Source organism: Gavialis gangeticus, unplaced genomic scaffold (assembly GCF_001723915.1).
Source record: "Gavialis gangeticus isolate Ggan-Ray unplaced genomic scaffold, GavGan_comp1, whole genome shotgun sequence".
Taxonomy (NCBI): Eukaryota; Metazoa; Chordata; order Crocodylia; family Gavialidae; genus Gavialis; species Gavialis gangeticus.
In genome coordinates, this window is record NW_017729002.1 from 24136133 (window position 1) to 24157141 (window position 21009).

The 21009-nt window shown below is 44.4% G+C and overlaps 2 protein-coding genes across 2 annotated transcripts in view; one reads left to right on the forward strand and one right to left on the reverse strand.

Moving 5' to 3' along the window:
- NAGPA (N-acetylglucosamine-1-phosphodiester alpha-N-acetylglucosaminidase) overlaps window positions 1–8487 on the forward strand; it is a gene marked incomplete at its 5' end in the record, with an annotated part of 22985 nt that extends 14498 nt beyond the window's left edge. The window contains 7 exons of the mRNA XM_019507403.1: window positions 1167–1375; window positions 2910–2957; window positions 3467–3595; window positions 4783–4914; window positions 5159–5213; window positions 6663–8048; window positions 8198–8487. Coding sequence (XP_019362948.1) covers window positions 1167–1375; window positions 2910–2957; window positions 3467–3595; window positions 4783–4914; window positions 5159–5213; window positions 6663–6906 — 817 coding nt within the window. The remainder of the gene's footprint in view (window positions 1–1166; window positions 1376–2909; window positions 2958–3466; window positions 3596–4782; window positions 4915–5158; window positions 5214–6662; window positions 8049–8197) is intronic.
- Window positions 8488–9477: 990 nt separating this feature from the next.
- The window catches only part of SEC14L5 (SEC14 like lipid binding 5), an 81073-nt gene continuing 69541 nt past the window's right edge, over window positions 9478–21009 (reverse strand). The window contains exons 12-15 of the mRNA XM_019507683.1: window positions 19831–19968; window positions 17871–18116; window positions 17080–17258; window positions 9478–15795 (exon numbers count right to left, since the gene is read on the reverse strand). Coding sequence (XP_019363228.1) covers window positions 15690–15795; window positions 17080–17258; window positions 17871–18116; window positions 19831–19968 — 669 coding nt within the window. The 3' untranslated portion in view covers window positions 9478–15689. The remainder of the gene's footprint in view (window positions 15796–17079; window positions 17259–17870; window positions 18117–19830; window positions 19969–21009) is intronic.

A 21009-nucleotide genomic window follows, 5' to 3' on the forward strand; every position in this document is an offset into this window, starting at 1 on the left:
CTGGGATTTGGGGTTTTTTTCCCTTAAAGGGCCGGAGCTAGGGTGGGTGGGGGAGCCATGGGGTGGGGGGAGGGCTGGGAGAACAGGCAGAGGTTGGGGGGCTCATGACAGAGCCCCCAGGCAGTGGGGGGCAGCAGGGATCACCCCCCCATTGGGCATCAGCCGGTGAGTGGGGGGCTTTATTTTAAAGCACCTGAAGCTGGACCAGGCAGGGCAGCCATTGGGGGGTTGGGGGAACAGATAGGGGTTGGGAGGGCTGGGGGAGTAGGCAGGGGATGGGGCCTGGCAGGGGTCCCCCCATGGTCCCCTTGACCCTCCTCCAGTCCCCTCTCCCCCACCCTCCTGCTGCATTTGGTGGGGACTGCCCAAATCACTGAAGCTCTCCGAATCTTTTCCAGATCAATTCGGAGAGCTTTGAATCAATTCAGACCTTTTAATTGGTTCCCCGATTCAATTTGGATTCAGAGATTTGGCCACCGAATCGGGCCAAGTCTCCTCTGAATCAAATCAGCACCCAAAGCTTCGCACAGCCCTACCATTCACGTAGAGTGGTGGGTCTGGCAGTCGAGAAGCCAGAAAGGCTGGTAACCTTTTGCATTCTACAAGTAAAACTAAGGTACAAGTTAGATAACAAAAACTATCTCGGAGTTCTGAAGTTTAGAAGGACGTGGTCGTGGTCTAGAGCAATCAGTTCTATTCACTTATTGAAGAAAATACTCCAGTTTTGCATTAAACATTTTGATAACAACCTTACATAGAAAAAAGATCTGGTGCAATTAATATCCTCTTATAATGATTTTACAGCACTGGCTTTGTATATTTAATTGACTCCTAGGTCTGCCCAAGTGTTCGTTAACTCAAATTAGGAGTTAAAAATGCATGTTTAACTGTATGGTTATTTATAACTATGTATAGGTAGCACATGTCCTCCTGAATAGTACAAAATAGGTTTGTGCGAGTATTGTATTTAATTGAAAATCAACGTGTTTAGTGGTTACCAACTATTGAGAATTTCTTCAGGAAAATAACTAAAGAGGGACTAAATGAAAGATACAGTTATTAAACATAATTAAAATAAACGTTTTCCTAGGCCCCTTTTACACAGTTTGAGAGACAGAGCCCTCACACTCCTGGTCTTCCTCATGGAAACTGTTTTCTGTCCTCAGTTCCTTCAATGGCATGTGGCGTTGCCCTCGGGATGTCTCAACTGTCATGTGCATCCATGAGCCTACCTGCGAGCCCCCAGACTGCAACAGCCACGGGCACTGCGTACTGGGAGAGTGCCAGTGCATTGGAAACTTCTGGAGAGGACCTAACTGCAGCCTCTTGGACTGCGGCCCTTCCAACTGCAGCCTGCATGGCATCTGTACTGAGTGTAAGCTATCATTGCTCAGGCAAATCATCATAGCTGATGGGCATATTGTAATGTGTTACACTAGTATTTTGTCATAAGGAAGGTAGGGGTAGCTGTTTTAGGCATTCTTTCTGATGATACTGGCCTGGTCATTGGGATAGAAGAATAATAAGTAGAGACCTACTCAGATCATGATTTTGCTGAAACCGTGAAAAACAGCATTGTCCGCAATTGCCAGGTAAACCAGCATTGGCCACAATTTCCTGCGAAGTCAACATCAACAGCAAAAAGCAGTAGTGATACAGATTTAGTGAAGGCGCCCTCTGCCAATCAGGAGCAAGCAGCGGGGCAAAAAAAGCAGTAGTGCCAAACCTGAGTGAAGGCACCCTCCACCAATCAAGCAACAAGGTGCAGGACTACCAGGAAGGGCATCATATTGTACAAGCCTCAGCTCCAAACCAACACCCATTTCCATGAACCACTCCTGCCTCAATGAAACACCTGAGCAGAGCCTTGCTGGTTAAGAGTCACCAGAATCTCAGTGGTTAAAAGCCCACAACTTCCCAGTGAGCTCTATTCTTTTTGTCATCAGGCAGTCTAATAGTACATGTACATTGTGGTCCTTTCCAAACTATAGTCAAGGGCATGACTGCATGCAAGTAACCTCTCCAGCTCTTCACTTCACAATCTTTTCCCAAAGAAAGTTGCTTCTCAGCTCCTAGGAGCCAACCTTTTTTATAGTATCTGCCACAAATGAGCTCAGCTGGTTTACTTCCCGTCTCTGGTGGGTGGGTGCAGGCTGTGTGGGTTGACACTTGCCTTGCCTTCTGGGCTCATGGAATTTGTTCATCCCTCTAAGAGGCAGTAGTAAAGAGAAGGTTAAAACAGCCTACCTTCAAAAAGAAGAAGCATAGCCCAGTGCATGGGTCTCAGCAGACCTGGATCCTGGCTGTGCCCCAGACTGGCTGGAAGGTCAGTATGCCAGTTTCCCCCTGAGGATCATGATACTGACTTCCTTAGCAAAGGGTTTTCAGATCTGATGAAAAAAGCACTGTGTAACAGGGAGGTTTAATGAATTGTCCTGGATTCAGGTGCTGAGTTACCTTACCTTGCACCTATGCGCTCTCCCTTCTTGCCTGGGCAGCTTCATTGGCTGTGATCATTGCAAGCTAACATAGATTGGCTGTGATCACTGCAAGAGAAGTAGGGGGTAGACTTTCTTTCTTGTTAGTTCAGAATCATTCTCTTAACACGCTGGAATGGGCAGCACTCAGGAGGTGTCACTTCTGGAAGATATGTGCGATGGAAGTGGTTTTCTGGTTGACAGTTTGAGGACCACTGTCCTGCAAGAGTTTGCATCTGAGAGGCTTCTGGGTTCTGGATTCCCTTGGGTTTGTATCCTGGGGAAGGCCCTTTGGTTGCGTGTGCCCCACCCAGGGTGATCTCAAATGAAAGCATGTTAGAGCTTACAACCAGTGCTGGCTTCTTAACCTCAAGCTACCCCTAGTGCCTCAGTCTGTTTGTAATGCCTGATTTGTGGTTCTTTCTCATGCAGCTGGATGCCTGTGTGATGCTGGCTGGATAGGCAGCAACTGCAGTGAAGGTAATTCCTGCCTGTTATCACAGTCTTGTTCTTAACAGCTAGTGAGGGGACTGCGTGATATGCTATGGGAGTAAGCTGCCTGCCTGAGGCTGCAGCTGTGTGGAAAGGGAGTATGCTTATTGTGAATAGATCCCCAAACCCACGAGGACAGTGATGGGGAGGCAGAAGACAAGTACAGACGCCTGTCCAGACGTCTCACCTACTCCTTTTCAGTGACAAGTGGAGGCATAAAAGGCAAAGCCAAACCCCTCTCTCTTCCTCTCCCCTGGCATCCTCTGCTCCCCCACTGAAACCCTGGCAAGACAAGGTATGCTTCCTAGCACAGGGCACTAGCCCAGTTTTTTTCCTCTTTGCAAGGCCCTCAGCAGCAGCCTGGCTTACCTGGGCTGCTGCTGCGTTGTGAGTCAGTAATTCTTGGCCAGTTAGGGGAGGTACCTCTCTGCATTCTTGCAGAGTAAATTTAAGCAACCAGCAATAAAACCGTGATGTGTCCGCACTTCTCTCTGCAGCTTGTGCTAGTGGCTTCTACGGGGATGGCTGTGCCCAGAGGTGCCTCTGTCATAATGGCGGAGAGTGTGACCCAGTGCACGGATCCTGTACCTGCCCAGCAGGCTACCACGGAGCCCTCTGTGAGCAAGGTGAAGTCTGCGATGAACAGGAGCATGTAGCATCTGAGGGGCTTTATATATCCTGTGCTGGGACGCTTTTCTCAGCCAAAAGGGGATGTGCCCTTTGACCTTCAGAGCTCAGTCTGGCCACATGTAGACTCAGAGCCAGGTGCGTGCAGGCCTACACAGTGCTGTTTAAAACACGGGACAGTTTTCCTCTTTTGCTGGATAGATGGCTCTTGTTCTTTGTGTTCTCCTTTCCCACAAAACTTGCTCTTAGACAAATGGGCCAAATTTCAGCCTGTAGGTGCTAACTCTGCCAAAGCTGTAAGCCTTGACAGAGTTAGATACCTATGGCAGTAATACATGCACAACCTTAACTTCAGGACCTGCTCTGTGCTCTGTCTATGGTACAGCCCTGGCTGCAGCAGATGACCACTAAGCAGCTTCCATGAAGCCTTGCTTTCTCTCCCTTCAGTACTTCCATGGCATCTAGCTTTGATAGACGTAATTTGATATTACATTGTATAACACTACTGCTATTGTGAGTCTTATTGAACTCTGTCTAAATATGCTGCCACAGCAAGTTCCACACTGGGTTTAGGGTTTTTTGGGGTAGTTTAGTATTGTTTTGTTACAGGAATGCTAAACAGATCTGATCTCTCTTGTCTTTATAGTGAACTCTAAACTGCTTTGTCAAGGCTGCGAGAGAAAGCAAGGCAGAAGGGCAGGATGGTGGAGTCAGTGGGGCACCAGCTCAGCACTTGAGACCCTGTTTTCTCACAGTCCTTGTGTGTGACCTCTTAGGACCCATGCACCTAACTCCCATTGATTTGGAAACAGAAGTTAGGCACCTTGGTACATCTGAAAATCCCACTGGGTGCGTGTCTGCTTCTTTATGAAGCAAAATTATTTTAAAAACCAAGCCTTTGGCCTCTTTGTGCCTCAGTGCCCCTTCAGTTACACAGGGTGCTGAGAAAAGAAGCCCTTTTTAAATGAAGGTGCCATGGTGCTGAAGACCATGAAAATACCTCAATGAGAGAATGACAGCACTTGAGAAATGAAATCAATTTTAAGCTTTTCCTAAACAGAGGTGCTGTTTGTTTCTCGACACCTGGCTGGAATGGTTACTGGGACTTGTATGGCTGAATTAGGTGGTGGTGTGCTGAACATAGAAACCCCAGAATTTCTTAGTAATGACTTAACTATTTTCCCAGGGTGCCCCATTGGCCAGTACGGACCAAACTGCCAGAAGACTTGTGAGTGTGAACATAAGTGCCCTTGTGACCAGGAGACTGGCAGCTGCAATATTACTTATCCGTCTACACTGCAGAACCAGTTATCCAGAGGTATGTTCAGCTCTGGCTTGGCCACCCTTCCTTCTGATATGTGGTACGTTACCTTTAGTCTGGCACGGATTTGATCCCGTAAACCAGTCCTTGTCTCACTTGCACAATTATTAACTCATTTGGCTCACGATCCAAGCTGCCACCCCTTCACTAAATACCCTTCTCTTCTTTTGGGGCAGGCTCATTTAGGGTGAGTCAACTTCTTACCAATTTAATCTCCTTCACCTGCCCTCTTGTCTTCCAGCCGGTCAGTGTCTGGCTTCCCAGATGTCAGTGGCAGAGAAATCCCTTCTCACAGAGTAAGTGTGGTGGTTTGCTTATATATAAATGTGAATGCACTTGTGGTACCTGTCCCCAGCCCATTGCACAATGCCCATGTTTGCTTCCTGTGGCATGACAGGGCAGGACAGCAATGGAGGGTGAAGATTTCCCTCTTTGGTACTTGCCTTGTGTGTGCACTTGCTGTCAGGGCTCAGCTGTCAGATTGGTCATAATAAAGCTTTGCAATGAAGTTGGCTCACAGTTTGCTATCTGGACAGAGCAGACCCCAAACTGAGAGCAGCAGACGTGGTTGGCTGTGAGCTAATGCTCCTAACTGCTCTGTGGAAGCGAGGGTCAAACCAACTATAAGCCAGTACTGTAGTCCTAGCTCTGATCTCCCAGACAGGAAGAAACCAGGCAGTCGCTGCCTGTTCACAAGCCTCAAGGTCTTTGAGCTTAGCTGTCATGTGCGCACATGGCAAGCAGCCTCAAACCCCAGGTAGATCTCTGTATTGAGATGACTTCCCAGTCCTGCCCAGTCAGACACACAACCACAGCTGGGCCTGTAAATAATATACTTGGAGGGGGAGTATCTAAGATGAAGCAATAACCCAACCTCAAGCTGTGAGCCTAGTTATAATAGCCTCTGTTATTGCAAAAAAAGAGCTGCTCGCTTCTAGTATGGCAGAAGCAGGACTCCCTATCCACGCCATTGGAATGCACTACAAAATTTAGTTAAAAGCTACATTAATCTGATTGTTGGCATTAGAGCACCAGGCAGTTAACTTCCTCCATGTCCAAATTCCAATTTCCCAGTTCAGAAGAGAATGAACAGAATATCTGCCAAATACTCCAGCTCTTTAAGCAGCTGCTTGAAGCTTGAGTAAAGAGATTGACTCTTTGGCTCCTTCCAAAGTGTCTATGTCAGCAGTGGATTAGCTGTGCTCAGCCTAGTTTTTGCCAGTTTGGCCCCTGCATTGTTGCACTTCCCTTTTAGCTCACAGGCTGCTTAACTGCAAGGAAGGATAGGGCTGTATAATTACAGGATTCAGTAGGGCTGCAGGATTGCACTGGTTTTGTATTACTGGTGAGGAGAGACAAGGCTGGCCTGACAGTAGCTGTTTAGCTATTGTCAGGCCAGCACAGTTAGTGCCTTTCATTCCCTAGCATTTCAGAGAGCTAAAAATAGCCATTCAGCTCTGGCTGCTGAGAGCAGGAGAAAACCTCTTCAAGTGCTCTCCGTTCCTCTGTCGCAAAAAATCTAACACCTTTGGTTTGCAGCAGACTTAAGTGCACCAATCATTTTAGAAAGGATAATGCTTTTCATTAACTGCAGCGTTTCGCTTTGATAACTTCCCCCTGCTGCCTTGAGATCTATTGCAGAGAGAGAGAGAGAGACTACAAAGACAACTGCTAAAAGACACGTGTGAAATGCTTTGCATATTACTGAAGTATTAGAGTTCTGTCTCTCTTCTTCCCTTTGGCAGGAGAACATGGATCTTTATCACCTCTGTCTTAGCTCTGCTTCTTGGGATCAGTGCTGTGGGATACCTGAGACTTGTTTTCAAATGCAGCTCAGAGAAGACACAAGAAAGTGGTGGCTATATGTACTATCCACTGAAGGAAATGAATGGAGAATCCAGTCACACATACACTCCTGCCTCTTGCGAGACATACAAGGAGGAAGACGCTCAGGATCAAAGCCAACCAGAAGCCATACCACTCCTTTAAAGTTACAGGCAGGAAAAGATTCCTGCTATTTGTCTGACAAATGGCACGGTCTCTCAGCATGAACAATGGTCTGAGGGCTACTTAAGCCTATAATCAAATGCCGACGAGATACTCAGGACAGCAAGAAGGGACAGGACGTGCTGCTCACAACCGTGTGAATACCTCAGGCAATGCCCTTCCTTCTTGCCTTTCCTGATCAGAAAGCTGGTAGCTCTCATTTTCTCCCACCTCCACCCTCAAGTCTCCTTGCTCACGACTGAGAAAAAGGAACGCAGCAGCAACTGCCACTTGATGGTGGAGATCAGAGAAATGCATTATAGTAACTGAGGGACACTGAGGCAGGCAGGTGATAAGCTGGACAGAGACTGTTCTTCTCTACCAAAACTTGTCTCCTTGCTGCTGCCCCTTCTCCATGCGATTGTATGGATTGCATATTGCACCAGAAGTGCCTGGCTGTTATAGGTTAGTTGAAAGCCTTTTTTTAAAAGTGGTTTTCTACAGGTCTGGCAACTGGCAGCAGGCTACTTCTGTCAGTCAAGCTGATGCTGATTTATTTAATAAGACACTGGTAAAAATGCTTTTAAAAAAGAAAGAAAAGTTGCTCTCAGTGCAATATGCAGTATAATCTAGCTGCTCTTCCCATTGGCGAGTTGTTGCACAGCCATGGGTTCAAGGCAAAAGTATGCTGCACCACGTACTCACCTCTGGCTTGGGAGGGAAGTGCTTTTTCTTTGCCAATGGTAGAAATTGTGTGATACCACTGTAGGGCTCTCTACATCTTCAAAAACAATGGATGAATTATGTTTACAACAGGATCTTACTAGATCCCAAACAAGACATACCTTTTGTGTCAATCCCAAGATCTAAAGCCAGCAGGGGATCATAACTCCTCTTCATTCTAAGTGTCTGCTATGTGTAGAGCCCAGTCTGCTCTGAGAATCTGAAGTGACCCCGTAGTTGTAGAACATCGTAGCCTGCTCACATGCTACACCAGGAGAAGTGAAGAATGTGTTGCTTAGAAGGAAAAGTGTCACGTCCCCATGCTGTAGTTGGAACAATTGCGTTAGATACCACTGTTACACAGAACTGTAGTGCAAACTGAGCCAGGCCCTGAACATGTGATTTCACTCCATTCTTCTGAAGTTCAACATCAGCCTTTACCTGTGACTGCAAAAAACTATGTTCCATTTCCTGAAAGAAGAAGTTTGCTAGCTAGCTGTGACTGAGGAGCACTAGATATGTCTTAAGCTGCAGATATCTCAGATGGAGATCAGTTATTTTAATGGAAAAGTGAGTTTAAGATGAGAGGGTTTGTTTAAAAAACCATGTAAAATTTGCTTCCTCTTGAGGAGAATAATTAGCCTTTAATGTGCCATTAATTGCTGCAAGATGGGGTTACAGTACATCAGAGCCTAAATATTCCAATTTTTTATGCACTTTGATGATTTTTATTGCAACTTCAAAGAAGCAAAGAACACAGAATTTTTGTGCTACACCTAAAGAGGTCAGTCTGAATTATTTTGCTATTTCTTACTTTCAGAAGGTGATTTAAGACTTGAATAAAACTTAATTCCTATGCGACTGTTTGAAACTTGAACTTTTAGTAAATAGGAATTTATTTCATGCAGAGAAAAAATGGTTCTTTTGCAGGTAACCCAGACTTTCATCCAACCTTCCTGCCCCACTGAGAATCTTTGGAAAGCCAGAAATGCTACAGGATCCTGTGATGTGCTCTGCCATTTTGGTGTGTATATTAGGCTTTCAACAACATGACTTCATGTAGATCCTGGGACAATGACAGCAGGATGCAGAGCCCACCTCCACCCTGTGCACAAATCTGGGGGGGGCACATGCCCCCCCAAGGGGTGCACACAGCAGCAGGAGCAGCCCCACCCCCCACTGCACCCCTGGACAAGCCAGCTGCAACTCTGTCCCATAACCCACCCCAGCCCAGGCGCTCCATTTCCCCCTGTCCCACTCCATCCCTTACTGTGGGGGCCTCAATCTACCCCACTCCCACCCCTTTAACTCCCACACTCTTACCTGATGGGTGGTGTTTGTGCTTGCATCTGTATGTATGTCTGTCTGCCCTTTACTCCCAAGCCACAATACCCCACATCCTTCCAGGATATGCAGGAACCCCCCTCCCCAGGCTCCAGCCCCCTCCCCACCCCACCACACACACACCCACAGCCCCCCACACCTTCACAAATTCCACCCCCTCCAACCTAACAAAATACCTGCATAATTTTGCATAACTTTAAGGTTTTCTGCACATAATTTTGAGTTTTTACCTGTGTGATTAAAGTCACAATTAATTGGGACTAATTTTTTTAATTGTGCAACTAATCATGACCAAATTTTTTAATGGTTTGACAGCCCTAATATATATATTAGGGCTGCCACTTCTGTGACACTATAGAAATATCTAGTTTTAGCTCAGCTGCTAGTAGTCAGTTTAATAAAATGGTAAGATTAAACTCTACTCACTTCAGATCGTAAGAACATCAGATGATTAAGTTTCCTGACAGCATAACCACAGCGCTTAGCTAAAACAAACAAACCAGCAAGTTCTTTTGAGATGGCTTTATTTGAAAGTTACAGAAATATGGAGAGCAGAAATGTACAGCTTGTAACTCCAGTTTACAATTTCCATAACTAAATGTACCTTTAGCATCGGATTTCCTGCCCAGTAACCTGTCATAAAGCACCATGCATTTTATTAGTGTGCTCTGAGGTCCCAAAACAAGATTTTTCTCCTTGACAAAAATTTAACCTTTTATTAAAAAAAAAAAAGTAAAGAAGGTTCCCAGGTGAGTGGGAAAGGTAGTACCTTTGTTTGCTAACTAATAATGCCCATTTACTCTCTCCAGACAAACTGTGAAAGTAAATGTTACAAAGCCGTTCAAGCAGATTCACTGTCATGACACCACTTCGGCCTGTGTCAGTGCTGACAGTTAACCTGCTCTATGGACGGTTATAAGAACTTTCACAAATTCATTCTGGGAGAACAAAACCAGCAGCAGCAGCACTCTTCAGATAGTCTTTCAGTTTTAAACATTGAAGAGAGTTTAATATCTACATTTTTTGCAATTAATCGCTCCCAGCTTAGAAACTGTTAGCACAAGGACTCGGAGGAAATTAAATGCTTTTTTTTGAAAGAAGGGACCGCTGTGACCTTCCTGCTGCAGGTACGTCAACACATGGTGAGAACATAGCACCTGAGTTTAGTAGACAGGACAAGCAGGCTCAGGCCCATTTCCCACCTACCACTTTTAAATGCAATGAAGATGACCAGTTTAAAATTACTTTGCAGGTTGGCAGCAAAGTCATATATGTGAGCAAGTCCACATGACAGGACATGACCAGCCCTTCTTAAAACAAATGGCCACTGATTAAAATTGACACCTGTGCTTTTAAGTGCAACAGAAAAGCTGTTCAAATGATGTAAGTCCATTAGCTTCATCCAGTCTAGTACCATCACCCTGTTCAAGTGATCGGAAGAGATCAAGTTAACAGAAAACAAAACATGCCCTGCCCTATCTTCAGAGGCTAATACTGGCTTAATCCTCTTATATGCTGTCTGTGTCCCAATTTGGCCAGAAGAGTCCTGGATTTTGCAGGCTGTCCTGGTATCTTGGCCAGTTGGCAAAAATAGAAACAGAAGTCCCAGAATTGTCCAGCTAACATCATCTCGTCTTTCTCTACCAACTCTGCTGCACACGAGTGTGCGGCAGCAGAGCTCATCTTAGGGAAAGTGGTGTCCCCCCAACGATTTCCCCATGTCAGCAGTGCTGCCACAGGCAGAGGCAGGTGGACAGGGGCATGGGGCACAGTCCAGCAGGTGCACCAGGCAGGTGGGCAAGCACCACTGCTGCTGTGCAGGAGCAAGGTGGGTGGACTGGAGCAGGTGTCACGCCACCTGCATGTGCTTGGCCCACCTGCTGAGCAATGGCTGGAGGCAGGGGCTGGCTGGGCACTGCTCTGTTCCACCTGTCTTGCTTTCACACAGCAGCAGCAGTGTCTGCCCATCCACCTAACTGGCATACCATGCTGCTCCACCTTCACTTGAAACAGTGTCCCGGATTTCCTTACAAATATGGTCACCATACTACACCCATCAACATGCAGTCCAGTAGAACCTAAGGAACTTCAAATTCCAGGTTAGCAAGAGCAACAGACATGGTTTGCTCTGCTGTAGAGAGTGTGAAAGGAAAAGGACTGACAGATCACAAAGAAATTATTTTCACTGTATTCCTTTTGGTGGCTTCCTTAGGTCCTTCACAAGAGAGCTGAGCAATGATTGAGGGAGGGAGTGGGAATGGGAAAGCTGACATACAGGACACTATCCTGTTGCTTCCAGAGTGAAAACTTCTTTAAACAGAGGAACAAAATCTCCAAGGCATTTTAAAGGGAAAGAGGCCTGAAATGTTATATGAAAGGTCTGGGTTCAGACTGGTCGGTAAGGGAGAACTCAATTACAAAATACTTATAAACCATTTACCCACTACATATTGTCAAATCAGTGTTGGTCCTACATTCATTTTTCCTGGAATTAACAGGCCAAAAGGTCAAACATTTCCAGAAATTACTCTGAAACAGAGAAGCAGCTTGACAAATCCTTTCCCTCCAGGGCTTGGTCTTGATATTGTGTGGCTGCATATTTGAGCTACCAATTTTACAGAGCTGCCCAAGGTCCATTAGTTTATTTCCAGCTCCAACCCCAAGTGAGGCTTGCTATTGGTTCTGGGGCCTTAGCCATTATTTAAACAATCCCTGGGTGGTGAGAAATTCCAAAATTTCATGAACCTTAGAATGAATGGTAGGCAGAAAATTCTTCCTGTAGTTACCTAACTAGGGAGTAGATGCAGCACGTGTGGTCTGAAGCAACACACATAATGAATGGTTCAAGCTAACATGCCAGAGTTTGAAAATTATTCAGTGAACACTAATAAGACAAAAGAGATCTGAATCTCTGAATTTTCCCAGGCAAACCATGCACTGTATTTCCCTGCATGTCATATGCCCCCAAATGCACTGTGTTTGGGGAAGGCAAAATGAAGGGGAGATGATTTTGGCAGAGCCGGGGCTGAATTCTGACTGCAGGGGATCCCAACTACACAGCTGAACCCTGCCTGGCACTGCATTGGCAACAGTGACAGTGTTAACCCTCTCAACTCCTGGCTGCTCAGCCAAAAACTAATGCCAATTCCACAGCAGCTATCAAAGTGTTAACAGCGTAGCTTTTACTTGGGCATTTCATTCCTCCTCCATTCCAGCACAGAAAATTAGCTTCCCCACTTAAGATACACAACCCAATTTTCGGAAGGCTGATTTTTTTTAGGGAAAGGTACCGAGGTATGCAAGTTCTTAGGGTAATAGTGCAAACAGGCCTGCTCTTTCCACAATACTGATATTGAGAAATGCATAGAAAGGATAAATAAGGAAAGGGCATTTACTCTTAAGTCTGTCCCTGATGCAGAGACTACAACAGTGCTTTATTGTATGCCCCAGAAAACACATTTCAGTTCTCTTGATACATGGACTGGAAGAATCTACGAATGCTGCTTCACTGCTCTGCCAGTCACAGCCAGTTGGACTGAAATCCCTCTCAGTCTGTTTACAGAGCTAATAATGCTGCTCTTCCTAATATATATAAAAAGCCAAATCTGGTGTATCCTAAACTAGGACACGTTTTCAGAAATGGACATGACTACTTATGACCAGATATTCCCCCTCCTCCCCCCATTATAGCCAGAATAATACTGTTCTCGCCCTACATGGCATTTTTCCTTTCAGGCTCTCAGAACCCTTTATAAAACAGTACATCTCACAACAGCTCTCTGAGGTAGGTATTAGACACATTTTACAAATGGACTAGCTGAAATAAGAAGTTAAGGTCCAAACTTACATCTACTGACCTTATCCAAGTGCCCAACTGTTTACCCAAGCCTGATTTCCCTCAGGACTGATGAGTAGTGAGACCTTCATTGATCTCAGGTACTTAAGGTGCTCAGCACTATCAAAACTTGGTCCCCCAAAGCAGCAATAGATGGTCACCCAAAACTGGAGTCCACTTTGGAAGTTTCTGACCTAAAGGATCTACAGGGAGCGGTGGGGACCTAGGAACAAAGGTCAGAACATTTCTCTTTCAACTTCACGCTCCAGTCAAAACATGCTGTGAAATATAAAACCATGCACCTTATTTTCCAACATGGGTAATGTCTTTTTTTTTAAATGTAAGTTAAAGTTAAAAGAGTTTTACTTTGTTCCACATCTACAATTCATACAGCAGAGTTTAAACAGTGCAGCATCAGACATGATCATCAGTGAACAGAAGGCTGACTTCTGGATATCTTACATTTCTCTTTCCCGCCATGTGGAGGAGGCAGCAGCAGCCAACGTGCCACAGATCAGACCCTTCGGCTCCTATTTCTCAGGAGAGAATTCAAATGTGCACAAATTTACTAGATCCTGTAGGCTCATCAATCAAAAATTAAGAGATATAGAACTTTTAACCAGCTAGAGAAGGGCAGGCCACACCGTTCCCCTGTGAAGTGGAAAAGATTCTTAACAGGACAGAGTAAACTGCAATACACAGGATAATAATAGGATAAACTGAATAAATAGGATGATGAACCGTTTTAGAAAGAGGATTGTAATTTATGCAACTCTGATCAACACTCCTATTTGATTTCCAGTGGTTTCCCACATCAAAGCCAAGATTTTCTGTCCTTAGCATCGACCTGGTTAACTAGTACCATTAAAATTGTAGCTCCCAGAGGTGCAAATTCCTCACTGATTGACAGTGACAAGCATCAAAAACTACCTGGGAAATTCCCCCCAGTATGTTTTCTTATTTAGAAGGGGTTACACCTTCCTGGGATGGGAAGGGGATTACTGGTTTCCTTTACCAGTTAAATCAACCCAAATGGTACTTGGATTCATTGTAAAAAAAAAGTTATAGCTAAGACCTTCAAGAAGGCCTACAGGGAAGGTAAGTGCCCAAACTCCTGTTGAAAAATGCCTGTTGGTACTCAACTTCCTATGTTAGGTTTCTTTAAAAATACAGTCTACATAAATGCAGTTGATTTTTCATTTACCATGATTCAGTTATCAATCAAAGTTGTTTTTACTTTTTGCTTAGAAACCAGTAGACAGAGGGAAGAGAAAATAGATGCAGAGAACCATCAGGGATCTAGTTTCTGCCTCCATCCATCCCATCTCTCCTAACCTGGTCTGGCAGGTTGAGGGGGAAAGTGAACTCCTGCCTCAAGAATACTTTGTGTATGTCTATTAGTTTTAAATATCACCCAGCAGGAGCTTGGTGTTTGACAGTGCTTTTTCTAATTTCTTATTATCCGAGGAAAGAACATAGGTACACTTTTGTTACTTAATTTCTCTGACATGAGTTATAAAGGTATTACCCTTTGTGATGCATCCATTTGGTGGCGTCATCTGCAGGGATCATCTGTGAATGATACTTTCAACATATCTTTAAGAGGCATTTTCCCCTTACAAGTTTTGTCCCTGCTCACATCTCCCTCTCCCAATGGCAGAAGAGACGACATCACTCACCGTCAGCTACATGTACAATCAAGACAACACTATACATCAAGATGCCCAGCAATCACAGAGGTTAGAAATGGAGTAAGAGCTGTAGGATTGAAGATGATCAGTAGTTCTCTTTTTAAGCAAAAAACCCCAAAACCCTGAAGTTCAGCTCATTAAAAAGGCAATTAATTAGGTTAAATAAATAAATAAATACATACATACATAAATGCCTTACTGAAATTATAAATAAGTTAAAAATGTTTAAAGTGACTATAATTTGAATAAATATGTGTTTAAATATGCACACGCACTTTACAAAAGAGTTCCTCTCTTCTCCAGGTTAGCCCATGGTTTTGAGAAGCAACCCCTGTGGTGCTGCTCTAAAACTTTGTGCCTTTACAAAATAAAATATTGCTTTTCTTAGCCCTTTTAGTGTGACTCACTTCCCTCCCACTGTGCGGGATGGTCAGAGATCTACTCATTATTGCTTTTAAACCTGAGGAAAGAGAAAATAGACAGTGTCTATCTTTAAAGAAGTTGCCTGCTAGAAAAGCAGGTTCTCCGCTTGGGCTTTTCAGGAAACTGTATCAATTTTAGGGTCTTACTGTATTTTTAAAAAAGGTATCTCCTAGCAACATCTCCATAATCATCCAACTCCATTGGGAGAGGTCTCAGGTTTGGATTAGCTTGGAGGTGGTCCCCAAAACATACCGCCCTGTATTAAGATATTTACAGCTTGTTTCCAATCCCTGTTCCTCCAGTACCCACCATACCTGGTCATGTGTAACAGTACAGTAGGCACCCAGAAAAACTAGACTAGTTTTGCTACACATGACTCATCTAGTCTACGGTCATAACAGATAAGGCAATATCAGTCTCCTCTACCTTGGGTAGAAATAGGACTGATTGGAAAGAGCCCTTGAAATCTCAGAAATACACAGATTCATGCAAACTGATAATCACCCCAAAACAGAGTTGTTAAACTAAAATTGATAAACAGGCATCCGTTATGGAATTCAGTTTCCAGATTTAAAAGTCAGTCTCTTACTGACAAAAGGTTTCAAACAGCTCTCAGAAACTTCTCTGTGACCTGCAGCCACTTGTGGTCTTGTGAATGACTATTCAAAAGCCTTGGCCACTTACAGGTTCTTTGGTCAACAGACCAGCTCTTGAGGAGTCAAACTAATCCAAGCATCAAGTCTCAGCAATCTGCAGAGGCAGAGGATGTGCTATCTGGACACGTGGGAACTACTCTGAGATTGGTTGGAAGATGTCGTAGCTCCACTGAGCTGGGAGAAGCCACTGTTGCAAGACTCCAGGCTTGACATGGATCCCCTGGGACAAAAAAAAAAAATGGACATTTTGTTACACGCTTGCACTACTGATGCTTGAATATATCTGAGATTGGAAACAGTTCATTCCTGGAAGGGGGCAGAAAGTGATTTTTCTTTAGTTTGTCCCCAGCTTCATCTTCCCATATACCAAGTGGTCCACACTCCTATATGTCATAAGGAAGAATTTAAATGTCACAGCCATGGATACTGGGACCCTTTCATTCAATACAGAACTTACAACTTACATCTCAAACACACTCATGAAGACACGTTCTAGTGAGAGCTACTAGAGGCAGCATGTGGAGCAGAGGTTAATCAGAGATCTCAGAAGATGGCATGGCCCATTACATGTTAACCAACAAGCTCACAGTCTACCAATATGAGGGTAAGTCTTCTTCCTCCCTGAGTGTCTAACAGTGGAACCAACTCTTTTTTTCCTGGTACTGAGGCCACATTGAGCTATTGTAGACACTTTCCCCTTTTCCTTAAGACATTTCAAAGAGTCACAGAATTGGGGAATGCACTTGAATTATTAAAGCAAGAAATTCTGGATTCTTTGCTGCCACCCCAGCTCAGTAGTACTTGGACAAATCACATCATTACTTCTGTCTCCACTGCCCTCATCCATAAATTTAGACACATTCTCCCTCTCTCCTGGTAGTTTCTTTTGTAGCATGTCCCAGATAAGTGTCCCTTCTCTTCCCCCTTCCTTTTCAAAAATCAAGGTGTACATCTGTGCTGCATGTGTTGTTGGTGGTACATACATTCAACCAGCTGGCAGCCTCTGTCACATGACTACTACCCCTCTCCAGCATCAGGCATAAAGCTTGGCTGCTTTGTCTAGTACCTTGCAACATTTGTGATATGAAGTTAATCTTAGACACTGCTTTCCAAAGAATACATTTAACTCCCCTTCAAGTCCCATAGAGTAACTACTGGCATTTATGATAGTGCAGTGAGGACAATGAATAACATCTCCTGTGGACATTGAGCCAAACTATAACCCTTAAAAAAGGAGAACTTTAATTTCCACCCAGACCAAGTAGTAGCGTTTACAGTAGTGCTAACTGCTGCTAACTACAAAGGGAAGTCTCTCCTAGGGAGAAGTTCATCAGGGAAAAAAAAAACAGTAAACTGGAATCCATTTAATATATTTTCAACAAAATATAAGTTGCAGACATTTTAAAGGTTATGTATGTCAGGACTGGCAGTCATATTTAGCTCTGCTGGACATGTTCTTTATTGCAAGCCAGACACAGCAAATCCCTCTTAATGCGACTCCTACCTGAAATCCTTGGATGCAAGCACTTCATAGTAGTACATGAGTTTACACTTGTGATTGGAAACTTGCAGAGAGGCCAGAACATCATCGACACGAGGAAGGCTGGTGCCAGTACAGGGCAAAGGGCCATGCATTTTCCATTGGAGAATGTAAAAGCCAGGCCAGCGGGTCACATGAGATCCCTGGAAGAGATTGATAAAGAGCATCATCAAGTGGCCATCATGCATCTGAATAATAATCAGAGCTTTGGTTGGTGGGGAGGAGAAAGTTTGCTTGGTTGGGATGGGAGAGAGTTGATTAAGAGTCTTTGTTCATATTTTCAAAACTAAAGTCAAAACAAAAAGGCCCATGCCATCAAACTCCAGTGTCAAGTTGTGGTACATCTCTCGCACATCACAGACCTAATCCAAGCCTAGTGGGATCGGTGGAAAGACTCCCCTTCATTTTACTGGGCTTTGGACCGTGACTTATGTTACCAGTTTTCAGTGGCTCTAATCATTCCAGAGCATGCTGAAGGGAATGAGTTTAAACTAGAGGTTACAATACTATTGGATACATGCACAGGATCTAATCTTATGCATATAGCTTTCACCAATGCCTCTTTTCTCCTGCAGTGGAGAATTTCTTATCCATTAATGTTTTTAACATGAGATTTAGGGTGTGCTAAGGTTTCCAAGAAAATGCTATGAAGCTCTGCCCTTGTTCAACCTCTACATCTATTCTGCTGCCCCCTTTAGACGTCACACCAGCTCACTGTGGCTGTTTAGACACCAAGAAGTGGAGGCATGTCCTACCTGGATGCTCTCTCCTTCCCGACAAACCAGCGGAGATTCCATACGGCTGTAATCCACCCCCAGAACCCAAGACTTATCAATCAGCTGCACATTGTCCCCAGCAGCTGAAGTACTTGGTAAGGTAGTTTCTTTGCGATAGGTCTGGGGCACTCTCTTGGAGTGGAAGAGACTGAACACCACATCTCCCTTCAAGATGTCAAAGTCCCAGGTGATCACAGATTCACCCTCCAAGATTTCCACAACTATCTAAACAAGAAGCAGCACAAATAAGTGGTATAAGCTCAACTTCAATCAGAAGCCAACATCCTCCCCACTTTCCCTTGTAGATGCAATTACTGGCACAAATCTTAGATCTCCCAAGACAGACATAAGCTAATCTCAGTTTCCATCTGTTAGGGTAGCTTGTCACAGTTAGCTTTAGTTGCACCTGCTTGAGTGGTGAATTATAGTATTATTTGAACTTTTCTTTTATATTCAGCCTCATTTAACCATTGCTTCAGCTTTTATATAGCTTCATTATTATTTGAACTTTTCTTTTGCTTGTGTCTGCACTATCAGCTAGCCTTGAGTTTGCTTTCACAGGCAGCTTATATTTCAGCGTTATCACCGTAAGTGCGCATAGTGTGAGCCTTGTTACTAGCTCAAATATAATGAACTTGGCACTAACCGACTAAATCAGAGAGATAGCATGATTGGATATATTAATGAAAGATGATGAGAGGGGACCAATTGGACAGTGCCCAACAGCAGATCCCTTGGAATTTCTGGTTTTGACGGACAGACTAAATTAGGAGTCTGGATAACTGAGACACTGGTAAGAGACCAAATTAAAAGGCATGCATGAGATGGGTTTATTGGAACGAAGGAATATACTGACAGGATAAAAACATGAACACAGGGAAGCCAGGGATGATTGCAGGGAAGCCAATCAACAGTACCCAGAAATGATGAGTCATCAGTGGAGTAAAATTAAAGAAAAAGCATAAAAAGGGGACAACAAGGAAGTTAGATGTGTTTCATCATTCAGCAACATCTGAACTGAAAACAGCCAGTTTCCACAGATAAGCACCCTCTACTTTCAGAGAATTGATTGGCCACCTTTTCTGTGAAGTGGAGTAACATCTGGGATTGGGTGAGACCAGTGAATTCAGTATCTCTCTCTAGGTACAAACTATTAATACATTTCATGTGTTAATAAAGTTAGATTTTAGTTTATCGAATGATGGGAGGCATGTTCTGTGTTCACTCTGGGTTGATTATGCTTTAATGATCCTTTAGCACCAGGGAATCTACTCATCCACATTTATCCCAACTCTCTCATGTCAGAAGTGTCCAAGTCTTTCTTGCTAGATCCTATAGCAGATCTAATAAGTATAACTGCAGCAAAAGTGGAGGACTGCTTTAGAGCAGCTGTCTGAGAGGTAAAATGTGTCCCACAGTCCACCTGTTTTATGGGAACTCAGGCAAGTTGAGTCATAGCAATTCATGATCAGAAGCTAGAAACTGGCAAATTGCTCCTCTCTCCAATATTCACCTTTCTGACTGTATAGGTGTCAGGGGTATTCCCAGCCCTCTCTCTCTGTCTCTCTCTCTCAATGTCACCCTTGCTATCCTAGAGGCAACATGGATAACAGAAGCCAGGGTATCAGTGTGATAGCTGATGACATCTGGTTTCCCAGAAAAGGAAGAGCAGGCTGCAGTGTAGACAGGGAAAAAGGTGATATTAGTGATTTCAGTGCTTCTAAATCCCAAATGGCTGTTCTTCGCTTCTTTAGAACCTTGACATGCTAGTGACGTGACCCAGGGCATGCTCAGAAGAGACCTGTCCTTCCAGAACATAACTAGGACCTCCAGGGCTAGCTAACTAGAGCAGAACAATGCCAATTTGTATCCATCAGACCCTGGGAATCACCTCCCTGTTCTCCTCCCTTCCTCAGCATTGCACACTGAGGGCTTGTACCTCATGGGGAGCTCCTTTGAGAACACATGCAGAGTGATAGATGGTTTCTGTCCACAACCGGATGTGATCAGAGTTCTCTGGTTCTTCATCTGTTTGATAAAGTGACTTGGGGACGAGCCCACCTTCAGGGACATTACACTGCAAGAAATGAGAGAGAAAAACCTTTATAACAGGAACTTCTACTACACTGGCAGTTAGGGAAGTACCTAGTTACTGGCAAAGCATGCCCAAATGCCCAATTGCTCAGTATGAAACACTGGTGCAAAATGTAGAGAATAGCTGCTGTACAACGCCATAACTCCATTGAGTTCACCTCACAGTATACCAAGAATGCCCTTGACCTAACCTGCACTGATATCTTTAGAACTGTCCTTTGACAACTGAAGCAATGGAGTCATATTTTGACACTATACAATTGGGTGGGACTTGATTACCAACGCCTAGGAGATCTAGGAGACAATGAAATAACCCCTCGTCTCCCCAAAAAGAAAGAAGAAGAAAGTTAATGAGCCCTCTCCTTATTAAGAAGATAAAGACAAAGTCCTGGGTCACCCAAAGGGAGCTCCAGCAAATCTTAACTAGGAGCTCTTGTTGCCCAGGGGCTAAAAGCTGTTCTCCCTTATATCCATGCAACTGCCAGGATCACAGAGTTATAAGCAGGGATCCGGGTTTTCTGTTTACTGCAAAAGAATGCAGGAAAACATGGGTTTTCTCCTTTGAAGAAGAAAAACATGGGAACATGGGAAACGGCAGGTTTCTCCTTGCAGGATGACAGAGTTCCAGTCTGCAAGGGGCAGCTGGGAGGTGGGGGAAGTGGGACGCCATGTGCATGTGCCCACACCCCACTTCCCCACACACCCACCCCATTCCCTACACACTGAGGGGTAGGGGGCTGTGGGCCAGGAGTGCGGGGCACTGGCAGGGTCAGAAGTGAGGGGCACCAGCAGGGCTGGGGGGGCTTGGGCTTAGGAGTGAAAGGCAACAGCATATCAGGGCTGCTCAGCGCCACAAAGCAGTGGTGAGGGCAGCCACAGCTGGACCTGCATCCTGGTGAGCAAAGGGGGCAGAGGGTGCTCTGATTGTCCATGATAAAAAAAACAAAAACGCCAAAATATATAGGTATTTATAATTTATTTTATTCTGATGATTAAGGCACTGATAGGCTTCCAAATTGCTTTA